General features: G+C 42.0%; 1 protein-coding gene across 2 annotated transcripts in view; it reads right to left on the bottom strand.

Annotated features, from left to right (window-relative positions):
• The window catches only part of efna5b (ephrin-A5b), a 96,985-nt gene that overhangs the window by 24,848 nt on the left and 60,125 nt on the right, over window positions 1-12,012 (bottom strand). For both annotated transcript variants that reach the window (XM_086031349.1, XM_086031348.1), the window contains exon 2: window positions 83-375. In XM_086031349.1, coding sequence (XP_085887475.1) covers window positions 83-375 — 293 coding nt within the window. The remainder of the gene's footprint in view (window positions 1-82; window positions 376-12,012) is intronic.

Raw genomic sequence — 12,012 nt, forward strand, 5'->3', positions numbered from 1 at the left:
TTAGGCCAAAAAACATACTACTGATTGATCCGTCACAGAGCTGTCAAGCAACATGAGCAAATGTTACGTAATGAAGACTCACAGATGTAGTAATATTCTCTTCCCGGTCTGAACTCAAAGCCCAAGGAGAACGGGGTGAAGAGCTGGAACTTTTCCGAGAACTTGAGCGGCCCGTTGGGCGAGTGCGGCCGGTTGCACTCCCAGCGCTTGAAGCCCTTGAAGGTGTGGTCGCACGTGCTGTAGCCGTCGTAGTTGACCATGTAGAGGACGTAGCGTTCCGTCCGCTCTTCGGGCACCGAGTCCGCATAATGCGGGCAGTAGACATCCAGGTAGTCATTTATGCACACGTCGATGTGATAGTCCCCACGATGGAATCTAGGAAACAAAGCGAAAAGGTCACATTGATGGACAAGAAGCCTGAAGACTCTCTCAAATAACGAATAAAAAAAAGCGTTCGAATTTAGCGCACATATGCAGAGACTGTGAGCTTGATACTCTCTGCGCTCTGTCACCGTGGCGTTGAAATTTACTGGCAGCCGGCTCTCATCTTCAAGCTTCAATAAATTTCTTTACACGACTTTGTTTATATCCATAAATCTGTCATTGCGCCACATACTTGCACACGCATCCGCACATGGAGGGAGAAATAGTGTGGGAAGAAAACGCACTTGGAAATCTCTGCCGACAGAAGGACAAACGCAGACATGGTACAAAAGATCACGGGGATACAAGGGGGTCCAGATGAGAAATGTCATGATGAGAAAAACACTGCGCCCCGTCCCCGATGGCTGTGCAAGAAGAGGCCGCATGGGGGTCAGAGGGCTTTGATACATACCAATTCATCAGATGTCGACAACAAACCTAAACACGCACTCAACACATCTCATCTGCTGATGACAGAATAGGTCCCACACCTGTGGAATGCCCTAAATTAGAGAGCAATTGCTGTGAGGGTCGGCTTGGCTTCAGGGTCACGGAAAAAAAAGTCTGTAAAACATGCTTGTGTGCCTTTTAACACTCTCCTCAAGCGCTCTCAACGTGACAGTTCCAGCCACAAAATTGCTCGTGGACACTCATATGCACGGTTGGTGCCAGCGATGTGTTTCACCCACAAATCTAGTTGGAGAGGCAGCTGGACCCCTGAAGATACTTTTTGGATATTTTGCAAATCTCTTGTGTTCAGCTTCAAATGACAATTGTGGATTCTTCCCCCCCCCCAAAAAAAAGAGAGGCTCAAAGAATCTGTGTTTAAGAAAATCCAATCCAACGAGTAATACAATTTATTGGCTAACAATAGAAAGTAGATAAAGAAAAAAAGAGCAGCAACATTTCTTGATTTAATGGCTGTTTTGGCTTCTCAAGAGACTGGCTTTTAGTCAAGCTAGTAGTTTACTTTTGATCTGATTGGCCCATAATGGATGTGACAGGCAAAACCCCCATCTAAACAGTTATTTTTTTAAGCCCTTGCCCTTTTCCCAATTAGATTCTATTCACTCTTTCCTTGACGGATTTGTGAAACAAACCATCTGGCATGTCGGCTTAGACCGAGTCCGTAAAACCGGACCAAACTTTTAATTGAAAACTGCGGACTATTCGAAGGGTTTCCTTGAGATCGCCAAAACGTATGAGAAAGACTCTGGAGGGTTCAGGATTAACATATATGAAATCATGGTGAACTCTTGTCTCTGTACCTACTTAAATCTGTCGACCAGAAAAATTCCCTGAAAATGCATGCCTCTTTTTTGTGTTATCCTCTTCTATCCCTGTTGTGACATTTCTCACTTGATATGCTCTCAATTCAACTCCCTCCAGTTGCGTCATCGCGGCGCTTGGAGTTCTGACTCGAGGATGGATTTGGTCGGATCAAGTCGCCGCATATGTACTAGAATGCTGATCCGGCGTCTGCTGCACTACGAATCTATAAAGTGGCAATTCCAACACACATCACACAAAGGTTTTTAAGCTCACATAGCAATTCCGGCAATCTGCTTGGAGCGCCGTCACTTGTCACTTCATTTGTGTTGGTATAATTGAATGATTAATGTCACAATTCAGTGGGAAACGTACCCACAGCCAATTCCCATTACATATTGCGTCGGTGTCAGCCGGCTTTGCTTTGTATATTCATTTATGTGCACGCGTGTATTTGAGTGTGTGTGTGAGTGTGAACTAGCATGTCTTTCCCCCCCCGCCCCCCCGCCTGTGTTTACTCTTGCAGGGTAAATACCGTTGTGAAGCGGTTACAAGCACAGCATCAAGCAGCTCATCTGTAACAACTCATTTAAAACATGTTTGCTGAAGTCCAGGAAGAGCCATGCATCTCTCTGCCTGTTTTAAAATGTCACTGTCTTAACGGTTACATCCTTTTCATTCGCCTGTGATGGAGAGGAGATATAAAATGTGTGCATGCATGTGTATTTGTGTGGGTGTGGTCTTTCAACTGCCCTTCTCTTCAAGCCTCAGCATTCACAACGGTGGCGACTGGCCCTGACTGTAAATGAAGCCAAGGTTGTTTGGCCTGGTGAGCATGTAAAATCAGACACAAAAAGATATCTGTAACGGAACACAAACATGCAAGAAACACATTTCCAATTCCATGCGCATTTGTGTGCCTGTGTTAGGTTTGCACTATGGAGTGGAGGGCGCTTGGCAAAGGAGCAGCACTGAGAGTGCCAGAAGCTGGCACCGAGTGAGAAACGGTAAGGAACAAGAAGGGAGAAAGTATTTGGATCCAAAAAAAGACTTCAACTAGCAGTTCAGAGCTTGCAGTGAATCTTTGATACGAGCTGAGAACACGACTCTTTAAAAAGGACGACTAATGCAACACATGCGTGAAAAGGAAGGAGCTATGCTGAAGTGTATATTCTCCAAGTTACTTCCCAAGTATCATCTCAGCTCAACTTTGTTCTGTCTGTTTTCCCACTTCCAACTCTCACTGCCGGAAACCAAATACACACTGTGCTGGACACGTTAGTGAGACACCCGAACATATGATAAAATGGAGACTGACTGAAGATCTCCCGTGTTAGCCATGGCAAGGAGGCACATTTTGTTTGAGAGTAAACTGAAGCCAGCGCCGCCAAACTAAAACTTCTAGATGAGTTTCCTTATACATTACAAATACACTGCAGTGATGAATCTGCTCGACCAAAGAGAGACCAGAAGTGCTTTACGTCACCCCGATCTGCTCGCCACACCTGGCTGACCAAGTATTAGAAATAGTACCTTGCACTACTATGTTTTACCAACAGTTTGTTGTCGTTGTCCTAAAATTCTCGAGTGAACTGTTTTTGCTGGCCACGTCTTGTATGAACTGACATTTGCTGCCCAACAGAATTTCTAGAGCAGAATCTTTCGCCAGGACCAGAAAGATAGACAGACACAAACTAAGAAATTGATTGCAAAATATGAGTTCATTTGTATTCCATTCCAGTATTATATCCAGTATCCATATTCCATTTCGGTTTTGTGGCGGCACGGTGAAACGTGGCTAGCATATCTGCCCCACAGTTCGAATCTCTTCGCATGTTTTCCCTGTGCTTGCCCAAAATGAGCTGGAACAGGCTCCAATTCGCTCCCGACCCTGGTGAGGAGATTCTGGATAAAATGGATGGATATCCAGTTTGGCAATTGAAAGAGTATTCTGTATTAATTATTAAACAAAACAAAAATCTAAAATAAGAGGCATCGTCAGCTGGATCTGTCTTGCTAGTGATGGCGTCTTCGATCGCCTGCGGCTATTCTTAGTATTCTGTCAGCTGCCTCTCGGCACGGACAGGAAGTCATTCTTCACCACAGAATGGACATGTTCAAATATACGGACATCAACATCCGTATGAGATGCACCAGCAGAATTCAAATGAACTGTGGCAGGTATGATGAGTGAAATGGAGGCAGGGGATATGCCGTGGTAACACCAGCGAGCTGGGGGAGCTCTAAAAGTTTTGAGAGCATCTTTGACGAAAGAAACTGGAAATGAAGTACGGCGATTGTCAGCCCTTTTTAAATTACCTCTGTAAGGTTCCTCTCAAAACCTTTAGAGCTCCCCCAGCTCGCTGGTGTTACTATGTAAATTGATCCATTTTCTCTAAAAGACTATGGTGACACACACAACTAGTTTATAGTTTATTTAATACTTAAATACTTTGAGACGGCCTTCCACCACGATATATATATATATATATATATATATATATATATATACACACACACACACACACATGCATTGTGTGCAAATGTAGAATTTGTAATTCAGCAAAACCCCTCACAGTGATAGCCGACTAAATGCTGGCAAAATGAAGCTGACCAGATGGAGTTGTTGTGGAATTACTAAGCCCAAAACACACTTGACCGAGCCATTACAATCACTTTTCCATTTTCTAATATACTTCTTCACAATTGACTTTTTGCAAAGACATGGAGAAGCATGTCGGGGGAGGCTCTCTGGCACAAAAACAGGTAATTAAGGAGCAGAGTTAAATGGTGGGCTAATTGTAAAATGGTGATAATTACATGTCTCTGTTATGGTGCAGCTGTCTCAGAAGGCTGCGTGTCAGCCAGCCGGGCCCAGACATGGTGGCTTTGCATGACGCAGTAGCGCTCCAACAGAAGGGGTCAAGAAATGTCCACACGCCAACATGCACACTAAAATACGAAGAGCCTAAATTTGGAAGGAGCAGCGTGACTAGCCATCACACTCTTTGATTGGCTCATTTCCATTTCAATTACACACCCCAGTGACACCACAGAGAGACAAACGCACACCTATCTGCACACACGCCTTCCCACGCTCGCACGCTGTAATGAACTTCCATCAGGCATCTTTTGAGAGTGAAAAGTGATCCAAGTCCTCCAAATCAGATGAACAATTGAGATCAAATAGCCAGATAGGATTTTTTGCTAAAAGGTGCAGTCCAGCAGAACTGGTCTTTGGTCTTCGTCAGGACACACGCCTTCATTTGGTTAAATGTCTCTCTCTCTCTGGGCCTTAAGACCAATAACTAAAACTTCAGTTTTGTCCTGGTTAAGATGGAGAAGGTTCTCTGTCATCCAGGATTTAAAGTCTAAAATGCAGTGAAAAAGAGCATCCAGTAAACTCTTATCATCAAGAGACACAGGGACATACAGCTGTGCATCATCAGCATAAAAATGAAAATTAGCTTTGTCTCCTGATGACACCACCAAGAGGAAGCATGTATAAATTGAACAATAAAGTGCCTAAAATTGAACCTTGTGGCACACCACACATAATTTCATAGATTGCGAAGAACAACCTTGCCATAAAAGTTCTGTCATTTAGGTAGGATAAAAAACTACTTGTGATCAACACCAGAGAGGCCAACCAGATATTTGAGTATGTTTAAAAGAATGGCATGGCTAATATCAAGTCTGTCAAATCAACACTGTCAGTTTATGTTGATCAAGATTGCCTCTAAAATCATTTAAAATCTTAACAAGGGCAGTCTCGGTGCTGTGGTTCATCCTGAAACCTAATTGATAATTTTCGAAAATATTACATTTTTTTTCCTCAAAGTTATAGAATTTATTAAAATTATTTCATATAAAAATATTGCTTGAAAATGGTAAGTTTGATACTGGTTGGTAGTTGAAAAAAAAAAACTACCTCACTGCAGCTGGACTAAATGCGTCCGTGAGGCCGATAGTTCTTCCTACCTTAAGCGCAACAGGCCTTTGCAGCTACCAGCATTTTCCTTTTATTTTTCCATTTTTACACCTACCTGAGTTCTTTGTTTCACCCACCTTGCATGTGACCCTGAATCAAATCTATTTGTATTACCACACGTCTCCCTGGTGAAATTCATACATCTGATTTTCAATTTTCGATCCTCCGGCACTGTTTTGTTTGCCTGATAAATCAAATCACAAAACAAGAAAGTAGAAACGTATGAGGACCTTAAAAAGGAAAAAAAAAAAAAAATACAATTGTTTTCTCCAAACTTTTTTGTGAGTATCTTGTTGAGCATTTGTATGCTTGAGAGCCTGTGTGTTTGTGTCGTGAGGGATCATTTGTTGATTTTGGCCCAGGGGGAAAAATATGTCAAGAGGGGATGAACTCTGACTGAACCCGAATTTGGATTACCCATGCAAAATCTATCCAGGATCTCTCAACACGTTTTGTATGCTGCAGATGCACAGCGCAAACACTTTGTGGTCGTTTGTGCAGATGTCTAATTACGCACCGCCAATGTGATAGAAGAGGCGCAATGACATATCGTGCACATAAATCTGTTCCAGCATGGTGGTCGACCAGATTTGGGATTTTCATTTGTTTTTTTCCCATAGGAAATTATGTGCAGCACAGTGAAAAGTGGTTAGCACTTCTGCAGCACAGTCAGGAGATCTGGGTTCGAATCTCAGTTGGGACATTTGCCTATTCTCTCTAAGTTTGCAGGATTTTCAATGGTTACTCTAACATCCTTAATTAAAACAAAAAGAATACAACACTCTGCCTTAACTTTTATAATGGCGTTTGACTGCTTTGAATACGAGTTATCTTACTTCATGTAAATCAGTTTTGTTTTGTTTTTTATGTTCATCTTCTATTAACAACCAACATGTTGAAGCCGCTCCATTTTTGGAATATGCCAAAGTTAAAGCAAAACATACAAATATACACACAGTCATTTGCATGTAATGACGATTTAAAATGGCGTTTGACTTAAAATGGTTGTTTCCCCAAAAACTCATTTCTAGCTCAAGGGTGTTCAACTTTAGAAAGTCCAACTGTATTACATTTCTTTGAGATTGTAGTTTCCCCTCCCCAAAAAAGCTCTTCAACCCTGTGTGGTGTTCACCTTGTTACGTCTGATGGCAGGAGACTGTAATGAAGAGCAAGGAGAAGGTGAGAGGCAGATAACTGCATCCAATATTTCTCTCCGCAATAATCTTTGCTATTAAATTAAATTCCTCTCACCAGCTCAACATTCCCGCAAGTCTCTTTTCTTCAAGAGCTCGGAGATGGAAAACATTTCTTACCCCTTTTTTGTCCAAAGGACCGACAAGAAATTACAATGCCGCCCTCAGTAGTAGTCATATAGAAGTCCGTAACATAAAACAGACTTTCTGGACTTGTCTATCACACCGAACTGTGCTTGGGCTCAGACATGCTTCTGTGGGAGATAACAGCAAAGATATGAAATGAATATTATAAAGGGTATGATGACATTTTTGCAACAAAGTCAGACCGGGGGGAAAGGAAATACAAGCACTCAAAGATGGGTGTAGACAAGTTGAGGGTTTGACCAGATGTCCTCAACCCAAATACTAGTCACAACCTCTCACAGCACAACAGAGTTTTGAATGAACTACACTGTCGATCACACAGGATCGGCAGGAATCCTGCTATGTCGCTTCGCAAATCCACTTTGGAATGTGTGTAACTTGTGAAAACTAAGGCCAGAGTCCTTTAAGGGTACAGAGGTCAGCTGGGTACGGTGTAGTCAGAATGGCAGCCCTAACATCATCGCAAATGTTCTTCCCCTTCTTGAAAATAAGAGCGAAGAAAAGCACAGAAGGACATTCAGAGAGTCTAAACATTTACTTGCTGATCTGAGTGGCCTTAATGCTTTGTTACAGCTGTAGTTGTTATGAAATAAAGTTGTATTGTTTTGTATAATATGCAGATGAAGAAAGGGGCAAAAAAAAGACGTACAACAGTTTCAATGTTACAAACGGCTTGCAAAGAATTTGCAATAGTCACGTGGCACAAGAGAGCACGCGTAATTAACGTGGTACATACTGATGTGTATTTGATTGTTTTATAATAATACAATAGAAACACAAACATTTATTGAAATGATCAGAGGCTGGTATTCCACAGCGCTTTAATCCGTCTGTGTGTCAGGCCCGCTCTGTCGGTCCGAGACAGCCAAATGGCGTCGAGAACAGATTTACCGGTACCACGTCACACGCAGGTGCCGCACTCCTGATATGCAGCCAAATAAATACAAAATAAAAATTAAAACAGTACTGTAGTGTATACATTTCGGTCCCACAGATGCAATGACATTTGCCCCATATTGTTTTTATTTCACCAGGGAGGTGTGTTCTAATAATATCAAGAATAATCTTTCCTGTGTGACAACGAGCTCATATAAAATTTATCGTTGTTACAGTCCACTTGCACTGGGGCCAAGTAAGGCTAGTGCCGCTCGAGATCCAGCAGATGGCGCTGCTCATACAAAGTTGCAGTGGAACAGTATGGCTTTGAATGGCTACGATTTGTAATCAAATGACTCACACCGAAACATTTCAGATTGTTTGGCCTTGGCATAAATCAGTACGGAGACCCCGGGAAGCTCTGAGGTATCAAAGTACTGTAACAAAGCAGTCGAGGCAGGAGCACTGAAGTCATAGGACTAGCATGCATGAGCGTCGCTTGTTCCACGAGTTGACAGACGCATTCCAGCTTGGCTAACAGGCCGATAGGTTTACAGTCTCAGCGGGAGTTTGGGATAGAAGACACGCGGCAGACTTAAACTGTATCGTATATTACCGCTAACGTGGAAGCACACGCAGGCGGAAAATGTCCCGGATGCTTTTAATCGCGGACACGTTTTCTTGCTTATTCAACATATACGTCGTAAAGGGATGCTTGCGCATCAGGGTGCATTTTACTGGGTACATGTGGTGTTTTCTTTATTGGGGGGGTGGGTAAGCTGAGAGCAGGTGGTCAAGCCAGTATAATATAGTGTCTGTCAGCAAAGAGAGGCACCTACTCATGCATTCCTTCATCCCGCTCACTTTCATCAAGCCTTCTCCTCATGCTCCCCTCGCTCTTGTCACCAGCCTGCAACCGCAATCCACCATCGCCCTGCCCACCACCCTCACCCCCAACTGTGATCTTAACGATATTCATTTCTGCCATTTACGTCTGTCAGTGCTCATTTTGCCCCGAGGGAGACAATGAATTAAGAGCAGCGACAGACAAGTTCTTGTTCTGTTCTTCTCGGGCGGGTGTTTGATGTCGTCCGCATCGGCATGCCGTGGCTCAAATCGAAATCAGAGAAGTGGAAATGAATAAAAGAGAGACAGATACTTCCTCTGAGCTCCAACACTTTGCCAAACAACCATTTTTATGGGTGTGAAACACTGATGTGTGGAGACTGTATACAGTATGGAACACTGTGTGTGTGGTAGGTTTGTGTGTGTAAAAGGATTTCTTTATGTGTCCGCCCCGTCACCAAGGGAGTCTTGGGAAAAATGACACATCCCCCCCCGCAACATCCTGTCAGCCCCTGGGGCCATCCTCGTGAATTATAGCCTCCCCAAACCCACTTCAATGCCTCTGTAAATACTGTACACTGTACTGGGACGAGAGAAGACGTGTGCTTCATTGTATCCAGGCTCACAAACAGTCCCTTAGTGTCAATTAATGGTCAATTGCGTTGGAGACAAATTGGCTATTAGTCATTCCTTGTTTTATAGCCAGAAAGAATAGCACTAAAATGGTCTTTTACTAGTGCATGGGAGTGGACGCACTATACCGACGAAGAACACGGAAACCTCTCTCGATATAGTGCCTGTAGAGCCAGCTTTCATTTAAACGGGCAAAGTTTGACAGATCTGATGAAACAATGTCGTAACTAATTAATAGTCACAAATAGTACTTTCAAAGTGGATGAAGCTGCCACACTTTGAAATATTAGAGATCAGTATGATGCAGCGATGCCCCACACCAAACCCAAATTGTTAAACAAATATTTCTGTAAAAGTGCCAAGTGAATCATTTTCATTTTAAAGGCAGATTTTTTTTTCAATGCAACTCTTTAGATTGTTGACATGCCTTATGAAGTGCCAGAAGAGTTTATGGAATTTTCTAATTATTGATGATCTAATACAAAATAAATAGTGCATAAAAATGGATTTTATCAGCTTGAGATATCACTATACTACATAGTGCACAATGTGGGGAATTGTAGTAGAATGTGCCTAATGGAAAGTCCAACGAGTATGAATTCTTATCCAGCTAAGCGCCCGCTCTTGACCTTTAAAAATAGCCTCTACGAGTGGAGAAAGTGGAGAAAGTGGTCAAACTCATTGTCTTTTGAACTGATGTGTTCGGCTTGTGAAGTGCTGCACTTGTATTAATAATACAGGAAGCACGACTAAGTAGACTTACATCATCTGCACAGTAGGAATCTCTCTCTCTCTCTCTCTCTCTCTCTCTCTAGTTGTGCCTTAGATTACCTGAATACTTTATATAGGGATTGTCTACTGTGCTCTGTTAAGACACTTTTCTTGTAGAAAGTTGTCCTGATGCGAGCCCCTGACATTGTGCTTCTCAGATCAAAATGTGGAAATCTGAACCCCCAAAATTCATTATGTTTTAAAAACTGTAGGAAATTGTGATAAAGAAGTAAAAAAAAAAACAAAAAAAACATCAAACTTTGGTCATCATTAACATGCACACATACACTGACATATAATGGCATCCCCTTAACCATGGACTTTACATGCTCGTGGACAAAGACACTCTGACCTTCATGGTGGGTTGCCATGGAGCTGTGTCTGGATGCTATAATGTCACTGCTTTCATAAAACCACGACCCTTTCACATTTCACCAACTGCCACTAGTATACAAGGGCGAGGCTTGCACGTGCAAAGAGAGAGCTAAATGATCATTAAAATCAAAAACTATACAATTTCGAGGCAGAATGAAAAGCTGCTATCATGACATCTGGATAAATACCAACAAAAAGAATGCAATCAGTTCTTTCACTATTTTTTGAGTAGAGCTGAGAGGTTACAATTTATATTTTTATCACATACTTGGGATGCTCATTTGTTAGGATCGTAGAACAATTTTTCCAATGGGAAATAATGGAAATAGAAATAATCTATCCTTGGGTGTAACCGTTGCAATGATATAGACATTAAGTGTAAGCCACTTTGGGAAAAAAAAGTAAAAAAATAAACAAACTACGCCCCCCCCCCCAAAAAAAAGGGCAAATGCATTACCATGAGTAAATACTTGTCCAAATGTTGTCTGAAATCTAAATTGGACGACTTCAGGGGCATTCAACTTGAGATGTTTTCACTGCATATTGGAGAAAAGCACCTTCTGAAAATGACTACCTGGCAAGATCTATGGCTATTATTTCAGAGTTTAGTTTTCCCGAGCCATTGGCTTGTCTGCTGCCATCCAGTGATGACAATATTTTACAACATCATGTCACGCTAACCCTCCTATTATCTGCTAAACTGCACATCGTCTCAATCGGAGCATAGTTTACGCACCTTGGTAGGCAGGGTTGACGTGCCCATCACTTGACATAAAAACAGCAGTATTTCCTGATAGCTGTCCACCCACCAGCTTTCAAAGTCTGAAATATGTCCCTCCCAAAAATAACAAATAATGGATAGTTTCATCACAATAGTGAGAGTGCTATCACAATCAGATTACGCAGGCAGCTATCACCTCGGTAGACAGATTTTGAAGTTTACATTTTTCACCAAAGAGAAGAGAGGATTGGACTCATTTTAGGTTGGAAATAGCTTAAAGACTGTTTTGTGGTACATTTCTGAATCTTGGGTAAGCCATATACTGTCGAGCAATAAATTCTGTCACTCTCTGGTCACAACATTAGGAGCAACTTAACAGCTGAAAATGCCAACAATGGCAATCATGCTCGGTATTAATGCGACTGTGTCATATTGTGATTGTTGAATTGCACAGCATGTCTCAAATATTCATTTCATTTAGCCATGTGAGAGGTGCAAAATATTACACAGCGCTCCAAGTAAGTTACACAAGAACCAACCAAAACAATACATTTTCTAAAGAGTGTCTATTTTGGATCTCATTATAATGTGCAGGTACACTTAATAACGTGCCTGTCTAAAATGAGAATAACTTAACCATACTTTTTTTTTTTGGGTCTGGCAATGCAAAACGCACACACAAAAATTGAAAAGATGAATATTTTAAGACCTTGAGTCTGCTTGGCTTCCTGCTTTACAACACCCCGTCCAGAGTAAGAGTGTCTGCA

This window comes from Filicampus tigris, chromosome 5 (assembly GCF_054856515.1).
Source record: "Filicampus tigris isolate MCC_2025a chromosome 5, RoL_Ftig_1.0, whole genome shotgun sequence".
NCBI lineage: Eukaryota > Metazoa > Chordata > Actinopteri > Syngnathiformes > Syngnathidae > Filicampus > Filicampus tigris.